This window comes from Lactuca virosa, chromosome 3 (assembly GCF_052849685.1).
Source record: "Lactuca virosa cultivar CGN04683 chromosome 3, Lactuca_virosa_CGN04683_v6, whole genome shotgun sequence".
Classification (NCBI taxonomy): domain Eukaryota; kingdom Viridiplantae; phylum Streptophyta; class Magnoliopsida; order Asterales; family Asteraceae; genus Lactuca; species Lactuca virosa.
Window position 1 is genome coordinate 101673389 of NC_136428.1, and position 21998 is coordinate 101695386.

The 21998-nt window shown below is 35.0% G+C and overlaps 4 protein-coding genes across 5 annotated transcripts; 1 reads left to right on the plus strand and 3 right to left on the minus strand.

Annotated features, from left to right (window-relative positions):
- Positions 1 to 9281: 9281 nt before the first annotated feature.
- LOC145166303 (uncharacterized) lies at positions 9282 to 10212 on the plus strand. The gene is made up of 3 exons (XM_079085243.1): positions 9282 to 9656; positions 9744 to 9865; positions 9960 to 10212. The coding sequence occupies exons 1-3, from the start codon at positions 9392 to 9394 to the stop codon at positions 10056 to 10058; spliced, it is 486 nt and encodes a 161-aa protein (XP_078941369.1). The 5' UTR covers positions 9282 to 9391; the 3' UTR covers positions 10059 to 10212.
- A 1478-nt stretch (positions 10213 to 11690) lies between these two features.
- On the minus strand, positions 11691 to 13181 carry LOC145166305 (protein PLASTID REDOX INSENSITIVE 2, chloroplastic-like). Its single transcript, XM_079085246.1, has 3 exons — positions 12847 to 13181; positions 12667 to 12765; positions 11691 to 12096 (listed from the first exon to the last, which is right to left on the minus strand). Exons 1-3 carry the CDS (start codon positions 13063 to 13065, stop codon positions 11905 to 11907), a joined length of 510 nt encoding a protein of 169 aa, XP_078941372.1. The 5' UTR covers positions 13066 to 13181; the 3' UTR covers positions 11691 to 11904.
- Positions 13182 to 13395: 214 nt separating this feature from the next.
- Positions 13396 to 17454, minus strand: LOC145166304 (uncharacterized). 2 transcript variants are annotated; one of them, XM_079085244.1, is made up of 9 exons: positions 17213 to 17454; positions 16509 to 16871; positions 16247 to 16405; positions 16080 to 16163; positions 15915 to 16004; positions 15734 to 15826; positions 15521 to 15664; positions 14094 to 14201; positions 13396 to 13820 (listed from the first exon to the last, which is right to left on the minus strand). In XM_079085244.1, the coding sequence occupies exons 2-9, from the start codon at positions 16842 to 16844 to the stop codon at positions 13740 to 13742; spliced, it is 1095 nt and encodes a 364-aa protein (XP_078941370.1). In that variant the 5' UTR covers positions 16845 to 16871; positions 17213 to 17454; the 3' UTR covers positions 13396 to 13739. The 2 variants fall into 2 exon arrangements, with proteins under 2 accessions (XP_078941370.1, XP_078941371.1); XM_079085245.1 differs by having other exon boundaries at positions 16509 to 16800; positions 17213 to 17446.
- Positions 17455 to 20571: 3117 nt separating this feature from the next.
- LOC145166306 (protein PLASTID REDOX INSENSITIVE 2, chloroplastic-like) lies at positions 20572 to 21577 on the minus strand. The gene is made up of 3 exons (XM_079085248.1): positions 21259 to 21577; positions 21054 to 21149; positions 20572 to 20949 (listed from the first exon to the last, which is right to left on the minus strand). The coding sequence occupies exons 1-3, from the start codon at positions 21502 to 21504 to the stop codon at positions 20764 to 20766; spliced, it is 528 nt and encodes a 175-aa protein (XP_078941374.1). The 5' UTR covers positions 21505 to 21577; the 3' UTR covers positions 20572 to 20763.
- Between the last annotated feature and the right edge of the window lie 421 nt (positions 21578 to 21998).

Here is a 21998-nt window from a genome sequence, read left to right on the forward strand (position 1 = left end):
GGATTTAATAAGTCTACACACTTTATTTTCCTATCCATGTATCACGAAACCTTCAGGTTTCTCCCAATAAATCTCCTCTTTGAGATAGCCATTTAGAAAGTCTATCTTCACATCCATTTGATGAATATACATTCCTTTCAAAGCTGATACTTCTATGAGTGTTCTAATAGAACTAATCCTAGCAACTGAGGTATAGGTATCAAAATAGTTGATCTCTTCTTGCTGCATATAGCCCTAAGCAACTAATCTTGCTTTATAGGCAGATATGGATTCATCTGGATGATATTTTCTCTTGAATATCCATTTGGATCGTATAGGTAACCTCCCCTTGGGTAGATCATCTAACTCCCAAGTTCCGTTACCCATAATTGAATCCATTTTGTCATTGATGGCTTCCTTCCACAAAGGAACATCTCTAGACGTCATGGATTCAATAAAGGTCTTAGGATCATCATCCACGTTTGCAACATCCATAAAATTCAAGCCAATTTAAAACTTTTTCAAGCATCCAAAAACCATTAGTTATTACAAAAAAATTTCAAAATAGTTTCATATCTGAGTATCCCAGAAATCAAAATCATAAAATGTGAGGAGGTGCACGATCAAGCCTTCGCCTTCCCACGATCATCCGAAGTACCTGAAACAAAATCAACAAATGTAAGCCCGAAGCTTAGTGAGTTCCCCCAAAATACCAACGTCATACAATCAGAACAATATCATAACAAACAGCATGCATATAGAGTCTTCAGTATGACTGGACCGCCCTCACCGGGCCTTCAGCCTATCTGGCCCACTCTCAGAGTCTTCAGTATGACTGGACCGCCCTCACCGGGCCTTCAGTTTGTCTGGTACACTCTCAGAACCTTCAACATGTCTGGTCCGCCCTATCGGGCCTTCAGCATGTCCGGACCGTCCTCCGGGCCTTCGGCCTGACTGGTACGCCCCGATGGGTCTTCAGTCTATCTGGACCGCCCTGGGTATGTTGGCCTAGAGCACAAAGCAGGACCGCCTCAACCCACCCCGCAATCACACAATCAACACATAAATATCATACGCTAACTAGCATGTACAGATAGTCATACAGATCTAACAGATCACTAATCATAGCATCATCCTATATACCAGGATACCGGTCTAACAGATCACTAAACATAGCATCATCCTATAACCAGGATACAGATCTAACAGATCACTAAACATAACATCATCCTATAACCAGTATACAATCTAAAAAGGGTCGGCCTAGGTGCCTTAGACGATGTTGATATAGTGAGAAGAACTCAGCTTACAATGTCGAACTGTACTGAAAAGATCAAGCTCTCGAATCACGGCTCCAAACTCAAACACCTACAACCACCATAGGACCAATTCCATCAAGACCAAATTACCAAAATACCCTCAAAAGTCAAACTTGGTCAACCTTGGTCAAAGTCAAAGTCAACAGTCAAGATCAATAGTCCATGTTGACCCAACTCGTCGAGTGCAGCTATCAACTCGTCGAGTTCCTTAAGAACTCAGGAAACCGGGAAAAACCCTACTAACTCGTCGATTTATCTCATCAACTCACTGGGTTTATTCAGAACCCAGAAAGTGGGAAAACCCGACCCAACTCGACGAGTTGGCTAAGGAACTCGTCGAGTTCCTTCAGCCTTTTCATATTCAGTCCTCTCTAGTCGAATCCAAGGCCCTAAACTACAGATCTAGCCTCTTAGGACTGAGATACCACGTAAAGTTGCTAACTTTACTTGCATGCAAGGCATCAAAGGGATTAAAACACTAAAACTAGGCTTAATAAGAGGTTTAGGGCATGGAGGAGGGCCAAGACTAGATAAAGTGGGCATCTTTGTTCATGGAGGCCTAGAGGCGTCCAGATCTGAAACCGCATTCTCTGGACAAGCTCAAATCCGAGAATGACTCCATTTTGCACCAAAAATGACCATATACTTTCATAAGAGGAGATCTAAGAAATAAGAGGTCAAGGTAAAGACTTTTTACCTCCAAAAGGTTGCTACCACAGTGTAGATGTCGGATCTACAGCATCCTCCTTCGGCTATGCACTAATCTCTTCAAGCTTCTTTAAGAAATGCACAAAATAACACTCTTTAAGCTCACAAACACTCAAGAAAGTAGCAAAGCACCGCTAGGGTTTCTCTCTGGACGATAAGGTGGTAAGGGAGGCTGGTGAGGGGACTTAAGGTCCTTTAAATAGGGTGCAAACCCTAAAAATTGGGGTTTTCATGCACAACCTCAACTCGTCGAGTTGGGGTCCTCCAACTCGTCCAGTAGGTTTCATAACCCATGCGGCTTTATTAGTTTCTACATGAAGAGTTGGGGCCTCCAACTCGTCGAGTAGGTCTTATGTGCTGTACAAAAATCCTTAAAATTTCATACCTGGGAGTCGGGATGTTACAAAGTTAATGGAAAAAATGACCTATCTTGTCACTTTTTTTGTGTTCCTTCAAGCAAATAAGAATAGAAATCGTCTCAAAAAAATTTCTCTATTCTAGTTCTAGTACTTCTCTAGGTTCCTCCACAATAGGAGGAGGTAGGAGTCTTTCTTGAGAATTACATGTAGACGTTGTATTATTGGAGTTTTCATCATCTCTAGAAAACGTGTCTTCGAAGAATTCCACATCTGTGGATTCTATGACAACACAAGATTCATCATCTAATAATCCGTAAGCCTTGCTTTCTGAGCATATCCAATGAACACACTCTTCATAGCCCGAGCTCCCAATTTGGATATATTAGGATCAGGTGTCCGATAATAAGCCACACACCCCCACACTTTCGAATAGTCTAGGTTAGGCTTTCTACCCTTCCACAACTCATATGGGCTTGTAGGAATCACACAACTAGTGATCCTATTATGGACATATCAAGCAGTCAAAAGTGTTTCCCCCACATATTGTTTGGTAGACAATAGTGGTTCAACATGCAGTTGACCATCTCACAAAGGATTCTATTCTTTCTCTCAGCCAAACCATTCTATTGGGGAGTATATGGTGAATTTGTCTCATGTTTGATTCCATTATCTTTGCATAATGTGTCAAAATCTTGGTTGAAATATTCTTCATCTCTGTCCGAGCGAAGAATTTTGATGTGTCTTTCAAGTTGATTTTCGAATTCAGCCATATACAGTTTAAATGCATCAAAAGCTTCATCTTTTGATCTCAGCAGATAAACATGTAAATATCGACCGAAGTCATCACCAAATGTGATGAAATACCTTTTTCCTCGTTGAGTAAGTATTCCATTTAATTCACATATATCATAATGAATCAACTCAAGTAATGATGTATTTCTCTTAACTGATGGAAATGGTTTCTTTGTAAACTTTTGATTTCACACAAGTTTCATATTTTTCAAAATCTTTTGAGTCATATTTTAACATTCCTTTAGTTTGCATTTTTTTCAATGTTTTTAAGATTAGTGTGTGCTAAACGTTTATGCCATAGAGAAATTGAACAAACAAAATAACCATAAAAGTTCACTTCATTCACATTAGCAACCAATCCACCAATTACCTCATTACTAGAAACACTAGACACACTTGCAACACTCGAACCATTATTATCAACACTTGGCCCACTCGCACTATCCTCATCACTAAGGGAAAGACGATACATTCCAGAACAATTATTCACCCTCCCAACATACCTTCTACCCGTAGTGATCACAATTCTGCCTTTCTCAAGCTCCATCTTGAACCTACCTTTTTCAAACTTATCCACATAAACCAACCCCTTTGAGATAGTAGGAACATAAAGAACATCTCTAAGGGTAACCTATTCACCACGTGTGAACTTCAAACAAACATCTCATCTCCCTTGAACTTCAACTCTATGACCATCTGCACAGACCACAACCGTCCCTGGTGGCGTTGGACGATACGTGTGGAAGCTATCTCATTACCCACAACCATGTACGGTGGCTCCAATGTCTACAAAGCATCCTCGAGCACAGATTGCTCGAGTAAGGGAAGCGATCGTGAAAATATCTCCAAGGTTCATACTTGCCACCATATCAATCACTTGCTCGATTGCATGTGCTACCGGTCCTGATTTGCGATCTTTGCATTCTCTCGCATAGTGCCCAATATCTCTAAGGATATGGCAAGATCTGATCCTCTTAGGCTTTGAGTTAGGATTCTGATGACTCAGTTTCTCAAAGCTTTGTTATTTGGAACCCAAGTTCCTTTTGTTCTATCCCCCAGACTTGGTCTTATGAACAGAACCCTCGGCTGATACATGGTGTACACTCGATCCGACGTTACCATGTTTGTCCCTGATGCGAGTTTCCTCCTTGATGCGAAGGTGTTTAATCCAATCGTCCAAGGAGTAGTCCTCAGATTTGTGCATCATTCTCTTAGAGAAGTCTTTCCATGAGGGTGGAAATTCTGCAATGGTTGCACCAACCAGAAACAGTTCTGGTATAGAGATGGAGAGTGCGTTCAGCTTGTTGACCATGACATGTAGTTCATGTACCTGCTCCATGATATGTTTTTCATCAGCCATTTGAAACTATAGAAACTTAGACACAAGGTGCTTGTTAGTACCTTATAACGTGCTTTGTACTTGAGTTCCAAAGCACTCTATAGCTCTCTCAGGTCTTTGACCGACGCTTAAATATCATAGAGCCGAACAAACAGTGAGTTATTAATGTGACCCACACACAGATTCTCAGACTCTCTATGCAGAGCCCTTTGCTTTTCCAGATCAGAGATGACCATTAGATCCACAGTTTTCCCTGCCTTTGGAATTGGATCAGCAGGAAATTGGGGTCAGTTTTGGGTCCAAAACATAGGCGAGCTTCAACACACGAATCATGAAGTTGACCTTTTCGGCCCAACAGGTGTAGTTCTTACCATCAAATCGGTTAAGTTTAACAAACTCTTGGCTCATGTAGTGGAGACTAGCAGTTGGGATTTGGGTGTCCATTAGTCTATTATTTATAAACACAAATACTAAAAACCTTTAAGATTGTTGAATATCATAACTAATAGACACATAAGGAAACCGAAAAATAATATTGAGAATTATATATATATATATATATAAATATATATATATATATATATATTAGTCGCGAATAATCAATCTAATTATTATTAATGTTATTACCAAGTTTCATCCAGAAACCAGATCAATCCTTCTCGATTAAATCTGATTATAAGAAAGGTAGAAGAAGAGTGTCATGTTATTGAACGAAAGTAAACGCAAGACAGTAATGTAAAACCGACATGTTGACGGTTGATCTTAATCTTAGAGAACTGCACGGATCGAACTCATTTCCTTAAAGGTTTTTACTTCGCTTCTATTGGATTGGACTCCTGTTATCGGTTTACCAATAACATGACCTGTTAACGGTTGATCTTGATCTTAGAGAACTGTACGGATCAGACTCCCGCCCTTAAAGGTTTTTACTTCGCTTCTATTGGATCAGAGTCCTGCTGTCGGTTTTCCAATAACATGTTTTCCAACAACACTGGAAAACGATAAACGCAAAGTGAATACTCAGAAAACTAGAAGAAATCGCCAAGAGAGGGAGAGAGCTTCGACAAATAATATTGAGAATTATATGTCGATTAGTTGAAAATAATAAATCCAATTATTATTTATGTTATTCCCAAGTTTCGTCCAGAAACCAGATCAATCATTCTCAATTAGATCTGATTATAAGAAAAGTAGAAGAAGAGTGTCATGTTATTGAATGAAAGTAAACGCAAGACAGTAACGTAAAACCGACATGTTGACGACTAATCTTGATCTTAGAGAACTGCACGGATCGAACTCCTGTCCTTAAAGGTGTTTACTTCGTTTCTATTGGATCAGACTCTTGTTATCGGTTTTCCAATAACACGACCTGTTAACGGCTGATCTTGGGTTTTTACTTCGCTTCTATTGGATCAGACTCCTTTTATCGGTTTTCTAATAACACGACCTGTTAACGGTTGATCTTGATCTTAGAGAATTGCACGGATCAGACTCATGTCCTTTAAGTTTTTACTTTCCTTCTATTGGATCGGACTCCTGCTATCAGTTTTCCAATAACAGGTTTTCCAACAGCACTGGAAAACGATAAACGCAAAGTGAATACTCAGAAAACTGGAAGAAATTGCCAAGAGAGGGAGAGATCTTCGAAATTCGTGCATGGAATACGGCTCCTAAAGTGTCAAGTGCGCCTAAATCACGCCATTTTGCGCATTGCGGCATCGGCTAGGCGCGCACGTGGACTTGGCTCATTCTTTTGATCCACTAAAGCCTTTGGAGGCTTATCAAGAGAAATGGTGTATAAGTTCACAAAAGGTTTCTTCCCCCACCAATGTGGGATAGAGGAAACTTGCCAACTTGTAATATTTCCTTTATAATTTCTAACATAATATAGGTACGAAATTTATTGCATTATAACCGGAATCAATAATAATTATGGTAAAGATAGATAATGTTTATATGAGTGCAAAAGTAAAATATATTGATATTATTTGAAACTTAGGAATAAAATAAGGATGTTGATTTAGGCTGCTGGATGTGGGCAACATGATATTGCATGTTATCACACCCAAAAGGTGTCATATCATCATCATAGTCATACATGAGTGTTATAACACCCAAAGTGGAAGTGGGCAACATCAGATAACATGTGATAACACCCTTTATTTTCTATTTTATTTTATAATTTTTTTTTGATGTTTTTAATTTCTATATTTCCAATTTGTTTTTTTATTCATGTCATAATATTTATAATTATCATATAAATTAAAAATAACATTTAAAAGGTAAAAATAAAATTTTAATAAATCCTAAATTAAAAACAACATTAAAAAAATTACAACAAAGGACAAAAACAATTAAAAACCTAAAAATCAAAAAAGAGATGAGAAAATTTATATTTTTTTACCTAAATTATTCATCTTCAGTACCATCGTAGATATGATCTGTCAAGTCTTCTCAAAGTTGCTTGTGTTTTCGTTGGTCTTAAATGTCAACGACTCTATGTAAGTATTTTGTTGTCCTTGGTTAAAATTGAATGTGTCCAGGTTTCGTAGGCGAATACTCCGCAATGTTTCGTTCTTTATCTTCAATCATCATGTTATGCATTATGATACATGCATACATAATATCTCGTAGAGTGTCCAAGTGATATGGTCCTGCCACATGTTCAACTATGTGTCATTTTGTTTTCAGAACTCCAAAAGCACGTTCCATGTCCTTACGTGCTCCTTCTTGTCTTCTCTAGAAAAAATTTGTCTATTGGTTCTATCGGGTGACGAAACGCCTTCACAAACGTGGAATATGGTAGATATATTCCATCCATGAGGTAATACCCAAACTTATACTCATGGCCATTCACTGTGAAAGGAGCATTTGGTGTCTTTCCTGTCAAAAGGTCTTGAAATATTGGTGACTGATCAAGAACGTTTACGTCATTGTTAGAACCCGCAACTCCGGAAAAAGCATGTCAAATCCATAAGTCTTGTGAAGCAACAACCTCTAATACCAACGAAGGCGCTCCAAGATGACCACTTGTGTATTGACCTTTTCATGCCACAGGACAATTTCTCCATATCCACTTTGTGCAATCAATGCTTCCAAGCATACCTGGAAAACCATGTCGTTCTTCATGCGCCGCATATAGTTGTTACACGTCATTCAATGAAGGTTTATGCAAGTATTTGTCACTGAAGGATTTGATAACACCTCTTGCCAATCTATACAAACTTTCTCGGGCAGTTCGCTCCGACATTCTCATGTAGTCATCAATGGAATCGGGCGACTCCCCCATAGCCATAAGCTTGATTGTAGTAGCACATTTTTGCAACCATGTAAAACCCCGTTTACCTCTCGCATCATACCTTATTTGAAATAATTCATACTTAAACATATATTTAATTTGTAAAAAATGTGTACTTATATTATCTAAAAAACAATTATATAAAAAGTATACTTATGTTATCTATAAAACAATTACCTGCTTTCCAATGGATTGACTATCCGTTGAAACACATTTTTTTCGCAAATGATACCTTCTTTTGAAATCGCTAGGTTGGTAGACTTAATTATCCTCAAAATAATCGTGTACTAGACGTCTATGTCATTCTTCACGATCTGTGTTTGACGTCGCACACCTTGTCAGTAGTGGAGCTGGCTCTGGCGGTAGCATTTCCGTAGCATATCGGTACATCATACTCACGAATATATCATCGTCGTCGTTATCATCGTTGTATGGATGGAACGGATCAAAATAATCTATTTTTTTGCAAATAGAAAAATAGAAAAGATAAGGAAGATGAAAGAAATGTAAAGAAATGTGTAATCGAGAGAAATTGATGAATTTTATAGGTAAAAATTTGAAGTTATATATATATATATATATATATATATATATATATATATATATATATATATATATATATATATATATATATAGGAGTCAAAATGGATTTTTTTTTATTTTGTGACCATTGTCAAACGGCCGAAAAAGTGACCGTTATACGTGTTTCGTCCCGTTGCCACACTAACGAGTATTAACGTAATGCCAAATAACGGGGACCGGAGGCGGTGTTTTGGACGTTATAATGTCGTTATTTTCTTGTCACGTCGGAATAACACCCTTTGGCGTTGCGTGTAACGAGTGGCCTTAACCATATGAATTTGTTTGATCCATATGAATTTTATAATACATCAAAAATAAAAAATATAAATGGTCAGTTTTTTAATATATAACTTCTAAAAAATGTATTGCATTATATTTAGAATCATTAATATTGCATTAAGATCCATTTAATCATATAAACTAAAGAAACATTAAGATCCATTTAATCATATAACTCATGGGGAATTTTCCTTTGGAATCTCATTAAAAAAAAGGTGAGGATTTGCCCTGTAAATGAGCTCGAACCCGGGCTTCCGCTGTAAAAAGCCGAAGGGCTTCCGTTTGGTATTTGCCGTTCCAAAAAAAAAAACTAAAGAAACATTAAATGTAATCATGTTGTCATTATTATATGAGAATATTATTTAAAATCAAAACAGGGATATGCATTTTATACTAATTTAATAATAATAAAGGTCACATATACGTTAGTTGGAGAGAGAACGACCCATTTCACCTTTCCTACTTCCTACAGTCAAAGTTATATCCCAAATACATAAATTCCTTCAATTTTTTTTTAAAGTCTATAAATAACACTCGACACAGGTGAAATAGCAACGGATTCAAACTCAAATATTAAAATACAAATAAAAAAAATGCGTATTTAAAAACGGATTATAAAAGGGCGACGACTGTAGAAAGAAACCATTGCTTCTTCATCTTCTCCAAAACCAGTCCTCTCTCTCTCTCTCTCTCTCTCTCTCTCTCTCTCTCTCTCTCTCTGATCAACAGTTTAGAGATGGGGAATTGTCAAGCAGTAGATGCAGCTGCGTTAGTTATACAACATCCATCAGGGAAGATAGAGAGGATGTATTCGTCTGCAAGTGCTAGTGAGATCATGAAGATGAATCCTGGACATTATGTTTCTCTTATAATTCCCCTGCCCGGTGCCGAAACCCTTGATAACTCCGGGAATAAAACCGTTAAATTCACCAGAGTAAAGCTTCTCCGGCCAACTGATACACTTGTTCTAGGTCGCGCTTATCGCCTCGTTACCTCTCATGGTTAGTTTTTTTTATCGGTTTGTTCATTAGCTGTTCATAATTTGGATCTTCTCGGTGTACTAATGGTTTTGACCTTTTGTTATGCAGAAGTTATGAAGGTATTGAGAGCGAAAAGACAAGCGAAGATGAAGAAGGAGCTGCCGGAATCAATGGCGGAAAAGGAAAAGGATAACGAAGAAACAAGTTCCGAAATGGAGAACTCAAGCGAGGTGAGATTGAGAATCATCTTTCTTTATTGTAATCATAAAAAGTCAAAGATGACGATTACGCTTAACTTACAGAATCTTTCTTAAATTTTTTTAGGTGACACATGAAAGAAGATACAGACAAAGGTCTGGATCGTTTTCGAGGTCAAAATCATGGCGTCCTTCATTGAAGAGTATCTCCGAAGCTGCTAGCTAATAGTTAATCATTGCTTCTATGGCTTTCTATTTCGATCAACAAGATCAAATAATGCATCTGTATAGTTCAGAAAAAAAAAAAAAAATGCGAGCAACGACGCTAACCCAAATATGTATTAATTTTGAAGAAAATATATATTAGTGTGGAGTTCAAAGTTGTCTCTTTTTCGTGTTCTTTCATCGACTGATGACAAGAAAACGTATAACAAAAACAAGTTATATGGTGATTAATTTAGAGTTCCAAGTTTCCCAAATTTACCCCTGGCAGCTTCCTTTGCCGGTGTTGATTAACATGTACGTGGACGGCCTGGTCCTCCATACTCAAATAGCTGGTTTCATCAAGGGCAGTTCAGTCTTTTTACACCATAGTGAAAATAGTTGAGTTATTGGCTTGTTGGTTCAGGGACACATATTAATTACAAAGATATATAGTAAAGAGGGTGTATACAAAAACAGTTCATAATCATATATACAAGCTGTCATGAAAGCATTGATTGTTAGTTTTGTTGTGAGGGGTAGAAAAGTCATTTAACGTACAATAAATCATTGATCCACTACCAAATCATATGTTTTTAACTCAAGTTGAACATGAATAAAAGGCATCTATAAGGACATGAATTAAGCATGTTTCCATGGAAGTGTAGACATGAACTAAATGAGGAAGAGCAAAAGGTCGTTTTTCACTCATTAATACATTTTCATCGAATAAAAAGGGTATTTTGCGGTTATAATGTATATTTATAGTATACAAACAAGGAGTTAATAATTAATGGTTACTCTTTTGGTCCTACTTCATCTTGAAATGTCTCTTATATATATATATATATATATATATATATATATATATATATATATATATATATATATATATATATATATATCATTTCATCCATTTATGTCATGAAAATCCAAGGCTGGTGATACACGAATCATGATGACAAAAGAAAAGGACAAGCTATCATCTTTTCAAGGAATGTATTTAAACAAAATAAACCAGCTCATAAGGGGTCGCTCTAAGGCAGAAAGTTGAGTTTTTGGTGCTTACATATGGCATTTATCCATGAGCCAACACTAAGGGACCGATGGCTTGATTATAACTTATATAATTTACAGGTATTGTTTACTAAATTAATGATGTTTGTTACAACTTTATAATATCTCACAATTAAGAAACAATCAAGAGAATATGCCAGACTTTATAGTTTATATTCACACACGGTTAAGACAGCGATGTGTCATATTCACCACACCTCCATAAACACACCAGTCTTGTATCAACTGTAACACCCCAAATCCATAACACACACCCACAAAGCTAAAGTTGGGTGAAAATAGGATCAATTTTGATGTTGAAAATGGTTACTAGCTAGATATATTGATGGTTGTGTAAAATCTACTTTCCGTAATTGATAATTCGATTTTATGTATGGGTTGCACGAATTCAATAAAAGATAATCTACAATAGGTACATTCAGATTTACGCACAAATAAAAAAACATTGTAATGGAGTTGTGTAGGATTATTCCAAAAATGGTGTATAATGAGTATCTATATTCGTTATACACAAAAAATAGATAAAACTAACAAAAATAACAGTTTTCAAAAGTCAGAATTAGTTATAGACAGTTATACGTTCATCAAACCGATCAAGTCACTTTCCACCGTGAAGCTCATAAATGGTAATTTACAGTTTGGGAAGGACAAAACCAACAACCAAACATGCCCAAAAGGACATTATGTTCAAAGTTTATAGTTTAAGGACTCGTACCCAATTTTTTTTCCAAACATAGGGACCAAATTTGCACTTTTCTCAAAATGTAATCACAAAAACAAAAAAGAAAAATAAATTATTGTAGTTTGGAGTTCCAAATTTCCCAGTCATGATCAAGGTAGTTTTGAGCCCACAAAAGTGATGCCCGGGCTGCCAAATTTGCCCCTGGCAGCTTCCTTTGCTTTAGTCCAATTAACATGTCCGTGAACGGCTCCACCACCAATGTCCCAGGTCCTCCATACTCCTTGTGCACAAACTCACTAAATAACTGGTTTCATAAATAGTAAATTCTATCAGGGGCAGTTCCGTCTTTTTATACCATAATGAAAAAAAAGTTGCATATTTTAGATAATTATGGAGTACAATTACTAACATGGTTAAGAGGGTGTATACAGAAACAAGTTCATACAAGCTGTCATGAAAACATTGATTGCAAGTTCTGTTGTGAGGGCTAGAAAAGTCATTTAACAATAAATCAGAATTCAGAAAGAGAGAAAATTGAGTTTTTGGTGATTACATATGGCATTATCCAAGAACCAACATCAAGATGACCTCATAACTTATTATTTTATGTTCAGCTGTTGTTTGCTAAGTGATTTTATAATATTTCATAATCAAGAAACCAACGATCAAGTGAAATGTGCCAGACTTTCCTCTCAACGCAGATGAGAATCAAGAACTTGCTTACATATGGCATACATGGAGCATTTTTAATTAAACATTTCATCGAACAGCTTGTAGGCATCATCAAAAACTCCACATCACTTTTACAATGTGGCCAACTCTACCAACTAAAATATCGAAGGTATCCACCAACGTGTATGAAATTAAGAATTACCTCTGTACATGTGTCAAGGACTTTATCAAGATCATCGCCAAATGTATCCCTTTCCTTATACAGTTTCTTCTTGAGCTCTTTCCGGAACTTCTTCGTCTCCTGTCACCTCGCACAAAAATAAACTAGAGATTACCTTGTGCTTAAGCTTGCAATATGTACCCAGATATATAAATACAGTACATTAACAGCGAATTCTGGAATTGGGTCAGGATACACGTATTTCTGAAGTGGGATTGCTCTAAGAAGTAATAAGCTTGGAACTTTCGACAGAGAACGCGGGATATAGCAGCCGGAGATGGGTAGGGAAGCTAAATTTGAGCTTTTGGGTTTCGTCGGAGCTAGCGAAGTCGTCAATGCGGTGGAAGAAATGGAGATGATGGGAGCGTGAAAAACCGCCATTTTTGTGTTTTGCTATTTTCTTTTCAAAACAATATCATCCTCACATATTACAGATTGATTAAAATGGTATTTAACCAAAATAATTCATTGAGGTTAATTTAATTCCATGAAATGGTATTGAACCAATATAATTCATTTAAACCTTGGGTTTAATGTTTATTTTATAGTTTATAAAAATCAACATATTTGTCGTATTAATAGTTCGTTTATATTTTGTTTTGGTTTTCATTGTTCATATGGTAAACTAATTGGTTACGTGTCACAATATCGTCTCTAAATCTAAAGTATCGTTAGACTAGTAACACATACTATATTATTTTGCAAAAACGATTGAGTAAAACCTAAATTTAAATTTAAATTCAAATAGTAAACATGTCTAGTGGTATATAGATACTACCTTATACCAAGCTAAAATATTGGGGTATAATCTTAACAAATACATTTCAGTCTCTATGAACTTCACATTTCACAACCCTCCACATGTTTTTCCATGCACTAATCATGAGAGTCGCACCAATTACCAAAATGCCCCCCATAATCTCAAAAATAGAAGCTAACTTAGAAAAACAATCATTAAAATCTCCAAAAAAAAATGAACAGACTTTAATAATTCTTGATCATTTGTATGACATTTGGGGTTGTGGATAAATTTGTATTAGAAATGTAGTCTTCAACTATGAATCAACTTCTTGAATCTGACCATCTGCAAGATCCACAGCTAGGTTTGCTTGAGCATCTGCATCTGAATTCAAGTCCTAGGACAAGGGAAAAACAATAAAAAATTTAAAAGAAAAGGTAAATAGTAGCTATTTGCTCGAAGTTTTCATGGTTGATTTGGTTGAGGAAGCTATAATATGTTTGTTGTTGTTAAGTGGTATTTTAGATATTCAACAAATAGATATATTGTCACAAGTTGAAATTTTCACTTTTCATGCATTGATAGCGCAACAAGTTTTGATTTTTTTTTTTTTTTTTTGGTTAAAATCTATTTGATTGTTATCAATCATTAACATTAAAGGTGATCATACCCTTAAAACATGATCGATCTGGAAACAGAGGAATTTATCTTTTAGCTTCTTTGCTTCTTCATACCACTTGCTAATGTTTTGATTTTTCACCTTCCATAGACCTTGAACCTGTACCATAAAGACGTAGGGGTTATGTATGGGTAAAGTGGCTGAATGGGCAACTTTCACAATATTTTGATGTATGTCTGAATGAAACTAAAACAAATTTCACAATATTCATTAATTTTAACAATATTAATCAATTTTACATGAGAGGGGTTCGGAAAATAAAAAAAAAAAGCAAATAGGTAACTGATTAGGCCCCGTTTAGTTACGGAAAAATGAGAATTTTTAAAACGCATTTGGTTTAATATTTTTTCTAAAAAGTTTCCAAGATAAGAGAATTTTCAATTTTCCAAAATTACAAAAAACTTGGAAAATTGATAATTATTGTTTTCAAATTCCAAAAGTTTTCTAAAATATAAACCCACCCACCCCACCCTCAACCCCCAACTACCACACCATCCACACCCAACACCCATACCCCATCCACTTTAAATTCGGTTCAAATCATTTTGTTTTTCTACCTGCTATTACATTTATTTAGAAATACTTTTGTTAAAAAAAATTGGATGAAAGTGTGAAAAAAATTAAAAATTGTAAAAAAGTTAGAAAATGTGTAAAAAACAATTAAAATTGTAAAAAAGGTTTATAAAAAGTCTTAAAAAGGTTGTAAAAAAGTAAATTTGTGAAAAAAGAAAAAAAAAAACTAAATTTGGGGCAGATTTGTAATATAAAAAGTTTGGACCATATTTGTAACAAAATTTAAAGTGTTGACCAAATTTAAAGTGGCTGTGGGTGGGGGTTGGGGTAGTGGGTAGTGGGTGGGTGTGGAGGGTGGATGGGTGTGGGTGTTCAAGAATGTTAAATATTGTATTATTTGAATTTAAAATAACAAAAACTGGAAAATGGATAGAAAATACACATCCAAACATGTTTTCTAATTTTCTAAATAGAAAATGAAAACTCAATCAGTTTTAGCTAAACGCATTTTCAAAAATTTCTAGAGAAAACTAAAAATGTAAACTTAATTCAACTTTCAGAAAACTGAAAAGGAAAACAGTTTTCCATAACTAAATTAGTGTCTTAATATTTGGTTTAACCCATTAAGTCATTCTAGGAGTTGGAAGAAAAAAAGGGCAAATAGGTAAACAATTAGTGTCTTAATACATAAGTCATTCTATCCAGACTAAGTAAAATGGAAACAGCCATATATAGCTGTCCAGATTAAGTTCTTAACTCATGTAGCTGTCCAGATTAAGTTCAAACTTAAAAGTACAGTGTCTTAAAAAAGGATATAGAGGTTGCAATCTAAGGCATGAAAGATGAATATGTTGCTGAATTATGAAAAGAAGGAAAGTAAACTGCCATTATAATAGATAAGATACCTGCATGCAAACAAGTTTGGAATCACCCATCACTCGTATACTTGTAAACCCTTTGCTAAGAGCAAATCTTAACCCTAGAATCATAGCTCGATATTCAGCAACATTATTTGTTGCTATTCCTAAACCTTCACGCAATCTACAAATCTACAAAAATAAATACACTTATTTAAGTATCATGAAAAAAAAAGAAAAAGTTGATAATAGGTTTTATACCAAATTCCCATCATCGGTTCTTAAAACAGCTCCTGCCCCTGCTTGTCCAGGGTTTCCTTTTGACGCACCATCAAATTCAAGAATACAAGTACGCTGTATATTCATTAACCAATTAAATTTAATATTAAATATTTAAAAAAAAAAAGTCTTGCATAAATCAGGTATCACTATCAACACTCACAGTGGTAGATAGAGCTTGAGTTGCAAGATGTTCCAACTTAGCATGCTTCCTTGCAGAATCACTTGACATGGGTGTCAATCCAAATGCTTCCTGCAAGTAATTTTATAAATCAAAATCAAAAAAAAAAAAACTTTAAAAGAAATGCATAACAGAATTTCAACTTACCCCAGTTTGTGATCCTAAAACTTCCTGAAACCTTCTTTTGGACAAATGATCACTTGAAGGTTCTCCTAAGGTAAAATGTGGTTGCTGTAGAGAAAAAGATGATTCATAAATCATAACAGAGAACTCATTAGTCATGAAATTACAAATGAACTTAGAATTTATCTTACCTGAAAAGGACATGCCACAAGATTCCCAAATAGCTCTTCTGTTAAATCTGCAGCTCTAATGGAATAAAGTGCATTCTTAAGCCCACAAGAAATCATATAATCCTCAGCTTCTTTAGGCATTGTGTAGCCTTTATACACACTAACAGGAGGATCACATACCTATTATAACCACAAAGACAAATATGATTAGTGAACTTTCAAAGGTTCTACATTTATTTACCTCTTCAGATTCATAAATTAACAAAATGATGAAAGAACATACCGAAGATCCAACTTGAACCTGACAATCACTTAAGTTCTTGTAAACACCAACAAGATCGCCTTTTCGAACAACAAAAAAAGCATTCTTCTCTTCACCCATCATCTTCACTAGTTTAGAATCTGAGTTCTTTGTCTTTGATTTACCAACACCTTTGGCTTTACTAGTGGAGTAACAACTAGCACGAAATCTTGTCAAAAGAAATCCATTTTCTGCAATTGTAATTGCAGAATGATTGTTGATTCTTCTTCTCCAGGTGACCTCCAAACACCTTGCCACAAGAGTGCTAGTCGTCCTTGCAAATAAAGCCGTGGAACACGCATTAAATAAGGAGTTCATTACAAAGTAGTTTCTTCAAAGTCCTTTCTGTGGAAAATAAATTCTTCTTATCACCAACTACGTATGCTATGTCCTTTTATGATTGTTTTACTAAATCGTTACAAAGTTTAAAGCTTTTTGTTCGATAGATGATATACCTAAACTAATCACCGTCAATTTGAGATTCGTTCTAATTATTCTTCTACCAACTACATATTTCTCAGGGGTTTCGACTTGATTAATTTAGGTTTGGTTTAAAATCAAAACCTGAACTTAAATGATTTCCGATAAGAATGTGAAATTCAACTAAGTTGAAGCATAACGAAATTGAAGAAAGTTTGGCACAAAATCAACTTGAACTAGCAAGAGTGTTAGATAGAAATTTATACCAGGTACTTCGCGTTTAGTTCGTCAATGTCGCCGACGACTGAGTGGCGGAGGAAGAGAGCCCTCTGGCGACGAGCGAAGAAGGGCTAGAGGTGGAGCGATGGAGGGAGGGTTTCGCTAGGGTGGGTGGTTGGGTGGGGGTGGGTGGGTAGTGGGTTAAACTGGAAATCTTGTGCCCAATTGCACCCCTTTATTATAATTTCAGGGTTTTTAATGTTGTATTTACGTTCCGGGGAAGACGAGCTCTATGACCACCAGTTTGATTCCCACTCGTTGGAATGAGCCAATTCGGTCTAACCTTGTTAACTTTATTAAGATAAACTAGATTATAAACGTATAAAAAAATACATAAGAAGTCATTAAAAACCGACACAATAATTAAAATAAATAAATAAATAAAAGTAACAGAAACAGACTTTGCATGTATAATCCAACACTTGATAACGAGTGTCCTTGACTTTTGTTATTGATTATATTGAAAAGTTTAAAAAATAAAATAAAATGTGTAAATATCTATAATCATTGAGGACCTCTTTGTAAACAACATTTTTTGTAAAAAATAAAATAAAATATGTAAATATCTATAATCATTAAGGACCTCTTTGTAAACAACATTTTTTGTTTTATTAGTTGGACGAACTTCTTCATGAAAACGGGTCTATGCATGTACAATCCAACACTTGATAATGAGTGTCCTTGACTTTCGTTAATGGTCATGGCAAAAAAAAAAATAGCTACGGTCCTCTGAAAATGGAAGGGAATGCGAACATATAAATGTATAAAAAGTTGGTACAAAAAATAAATAAAAATAAAGTAACAGAAACAGAAGTAACATTATTGGTAATATTGAAATGTCTAAAAAAAACAATGAAATGTCTGGATATCTATAATCATTGAACGATTTTTGTGGACAATATTTTTCTGTTTTATTTCTGGAAGATTGTCTCTTTGTATTACGGGAAGAATTTGTCTAAAGTCACCTCCAAATACAATAGTCTTGCCTCCAAACGGTTTATGTATGTCCGATGAATAGATAATGTCTCTAAGGTTGTGTTTGGCGCGCCACATCTAGCTTATTTTTCGACCTTTTTTAAGTTGTCATGTTTGGCAAGCCAAAAAGTAGCTTATAAGCTAGCTTTTTAAAAAGCTACTTAGAGTAGCTTTTTATGAGCTTTTTTAAAATTTTCCAAATATATCTCTTAATTAATTATAGAACACATCCATTTAAATACCCTTTTATGTCATTTTATATCTTTCAGCTAGTTTTACCAAACGTTATTTTTTATCAAAAGCTAACTTTTTATTTAACAGCTAGCTTTTCAGCTAACAGCTAACTTTTCAACTAGTACGCCAAACATAGCCTAAGTGTCCTATATAAAATTCTTAAAATCAAAATATTAATCATAGAATAAGTAATAATAGGATTTTATAATATCCTAATACTTGTGTAGTTGTTAATGATTTATTTGATTAAGAAATTTAGTTATTGAAATAAAAATTGGCTTAGCCAAGTAATTTTGCCCCTTGTTAATTGATAAATTATTATAATAAATAGTAAGTTACATATTTTGTCATGGATATTTATCAAATATGTAACACTTTTGGTCCAAAGTTTTCGTTTGTTGCAAAAGATGGTCTCTAATCCAAACTAAATTAGCATTGTCACTCCATCCCGCTTCACTCGACTGGCATAAGCTGCTAGGACCCCCTCACGTGAAAGTCACATGATGGCATTTAAGTCATTTCACCCTGTCTTTTTTTTCATTTGCTCATTCAAGAAGAACAATAGTTGGGTTTCATTCTCCATCCTTCATCAAACTTAAATATGTCTCATTTGAATGACTTTGTATGCATGTGGTTGATATGTTGTGATACAAACATGTTGGACATCCAACAACCTTGGACGAAGATTCTACTCTACTCCTAAGTGGTAATGGTTAAGGTTTGTTTGATTCTTTAGTTGTAACTTCAAAAGTGATTATTAACTTGTACAAAAGGTACTGAAAGTGGATTCTTTGGTTGGGTTGATCCATCGATGTGTTTACGGTTCATTGTATGATTGCTTCATTCCATTAATGCAATGGAAGTTGAGAACAACTTTCTTGTTTCACAAAATCAAAGAATGGAGCATTTTGTTATGACTATTTGGTTGGTTGATATATTTGTTGGTGATGACATTGAAGATGGAATAGTAGGTTAGATTCCATTTTTTGGTTTAGTAAGGCCGTGTAAATGATGAAATAAGGGGGTTGGTTTATGTTTATCTTGAAAATTTAGACCCTACTTTGCACATTGATTTTGTATGGGAATGTAATGTATATGTTTCAAGTAGTGAAAGGAAAAACAGTTATAAGCATGGACTCTTTTATTTCCAAATTTGGTAGTTTGATGATTAGCAAAGTTGGATCAAAGTATATGCGTACTAGATATGCTCACAATAAAGAAGACACAATGTTCACAGTAAGAAAGACACAATGTCTCGAATTTCTCCTCAACGACTCTTTTTGAGAGAATACCCAGAACTCTACCTATATCTTACACATTCAAAACAAATGTAGGATAATTGACTTTGTGAACAACTACTAGAAGGCCTGCCCTACTTGATGCTTTCGAATTTGACATCCCTCGCACCCTCTCTTACAAAGTAGTACTCTAAATATCCAATTAGATAAACTAATCATATTGGTTGAATAAGTTTGGAAAGTGTCTGAAGATATTGAAGATGGAGAAGTGTGAAAAAATGTGTTTGAAGAAGTACGGAAAAGTGTTTAAAGATATTGAGATGGAGGTTAACAAATCACAATATTCATCAAATAAGAATTTCCCGACTAGTACTTTAAAATTGAGAAAACTGTTTGTCAACTTTTTTCTGAAATTGCAACTTGTATGTTACGAAATAGTTTTTTTTGTCAGAAAAGCTGTTTCAGAACCTATAAATTATTTTTCAAAAGGCCAGTTTAGAAATTGGTGATTATTTTGGTTTTTATATAATAATGGTCAAATTGTTATATAACTAACATTCGGAAAAGAGGTCATTTTTTGCGATCATCACAACTTTATATCATATGTTTTTAAGTATTAATGTTGAAAGTGTTTTTATCGAAACAGAAAACGCCTGTTGTTGGTATGTATGTTTGAGTTTACAGCTTATTAAAAGACCTTCTCAAGTCTTTCATAATAATTATTCGTATAGGTATGTATGACAATCATGTGTCTTATGGTATATGATATATGTGATGGAATGTGGTTTATGTGAAAACACAATGGATTTATATCAAACCAATATCAAGTAAATATAAACAACAACTATTTTAGTTTATGGGTTATCATAAACTTAAACAAAACAAAATGAATACGAATATGAAACAAAATTAACACTATTCGGCAAAACTTATGCTCAGTGAAATACAGCGTTGACATAATACAATGACCAGAATAGACTTATATCCCATGAACTTTGGCATTGGATTTGACCATTTTCTGTTGCTAATTTGGAAACTCTTCAAGATCAATCTGACGCAATTCTATGTTATCTATGAGCAGCTAATCTAACTCAATTACCATTCCATTCTTTCCAGTCATTATCAACGTGATTTTGCGCCCATTTAACTGCAGCACGAGCAGCTTGAGGTCCTCCAGGCAATTCACTTTCGTTTATAGTATCAGCCATCTCCCAAAAAGGATCCACCATTAGAGTTCCTGGACCTCCATATTCAGCATGCAAGAATTTTCCGAAGATCTATTCACAATATATTCATAAAGAAAGCAATGAGAACCAAAAAGACAAGTAAAGCACACAGAGACATTTTAACAAACACATAGAAGGCAGGTTACGGGAAATACCTCAGTACAGATATCAACCACTTCATCTACAGAATCTTCAAATACGTCTTTCTTTGATAGTTTCTCGATGAGATGAGTCCTGAATTTCTCAGTCTCCTAAAAGCACACACAGTCACATAGAGACATTTTAACAAACACATAGAAGGCATTATTCAAATGGTAAATAAAGAAATCAAAGCTTAGAAATTTAGCTGGGGAAGCTTACAGCTTCAGCGAATTCTGGTATTGGGTCTGGGAATTTGTATTCAGCAGCTCTAACAATTAGGGTTTTAGGGTTTCGTGTAGTTGGCCGTGAAGGGTTTATGGTATATTTAGAGGAGCTTTTATGGAGATAGAATCGTTTAAAGCAAGTGTTATTTTGGTAATAGGACATGGGGATTGAAACCCATTTTGAGGAAGAAGAAGAAAATGGGACTGTTGAGAAGATTATCAGAGAAGAAGTCGACGCCATCTCTGTCTCCGTCTGTTATCCAATTCGAGAACCCACCCTTTTATCTCATATAGAAAATTTAAGCTAAAATAGGGTAAGAAAAGTAAGAAACGGTATAGCAGCTGAGATTCTAGGGTTTATCTATGTTATATCAAAGCCTAAAGAATTTTACCATCCGAAATCATACAAATAACCGGGAAAAATGTAGGGTTAACAACCAGAAAGGTAACAAACTTTGGTATTTGTCCACGTTTAAGTAATTATGTTTTTTTTCGTATACATTTGACCATTGAACTTGTTTAACCTGTTCAAAATAGGGTAATATGACCGGTAATTATGGTAATATTATCTCATTCTAAACATGTCAAACAAATTTGCTGGTCAAATGTATACGGAAAAAAACATGGTTACCTAAATATAGACAAAGACCAAAGTTCCTTACCCTTTTTGGTTATATTGGGTTATTTATGCTAAGTGTAAGTAATCATAATACCCAACTGATGTGACATGAAATT

Bases quoted from the DNA above. Each gene is read 5' to 3' on its own strand.
- LOC145166303 (XM_079085243.1), top strand. From the start codon at position 9,392: ATGGGGAATTGTCAAGCAGTAGATGCAGCTGCGTTAGTTATACAACAT. The intron at 9,657-9,743 runs GTTAGTTTTTTT...TTTGTTATGCAG, and splicing joins TCGCCTCGTTACCTCTCATG to AAGTTATGAAGGTATTGAGA. The intron at 9,866-9,959 runs GTGAGATTGAGA...AAATTTTTTTAG, and splicing joins AAATGGAGAACTCAAGCGAG to GTGACACATGAAAGAAGATA.
- LOC145166305 (XM_079085246.1), bottom strand. From the start codon at position 13,065: ATGGCGGTTTTTCACGCTCCCATCATCTCCATTTCTTCCACCGCATTG. The intron at 12,766-12,846 runs GTACTGTATTTA...GCGAGGTGACAG, and splicing joins TTCCAGAATTCGCTGTTAAT to GAGACGAAGAAGTTCCGGAA. The intron at 12,097-12,666 runs GTAATTCTTAAT...TTATGAAACCAG, and splicing joins TCCTTGACACATGTACAGAG to TTATTTAGTGAGTTTGTGCA.
- LOC145166304 (XM_079085244.1), bottom strand. From the start codon at position 16,844: ATGAACTCCTTATTTAATGCGTGTTCCACGGCTTTATTTGCAAGGACG. The intron at 16,005-16,079 runs GTAAGTTGAAAT...AATTACTTGCAG, and splicing joins TTTTAGGATCACAAACTGGG to GAAGCATTTGGATTGACACC. The intron at 14,202-15,520 runs GTATCTTATCTA...TTTATGGTACAG, and splicing joins CCAAACTTGTTTGCATGCAG to GTTCAAGGTCTATGGAAGGT.
- LOC145166306 (XM_079085248.1), bottom strand. From the start codon at position 21,504: ATGGCGTCGACTTCTTCTCTGATAATCTTCTCAACAGTCCCATTTTCT. The intron at 21,150-21,258 runs GTAAGCTTCCCC...GTGTGCTTTTAG, and splicing joins TACCAGAATTCGCTGAAGCT to GAGACTGAGAAATTCAGGAC. The intron at 20,950-21,053 runs GTATTTCCCGTA...TATTGTGAATAG, and splicing joins TGGTTGATATCTGTACTGAG to ATCTTCGGAAAATTCTTGCA.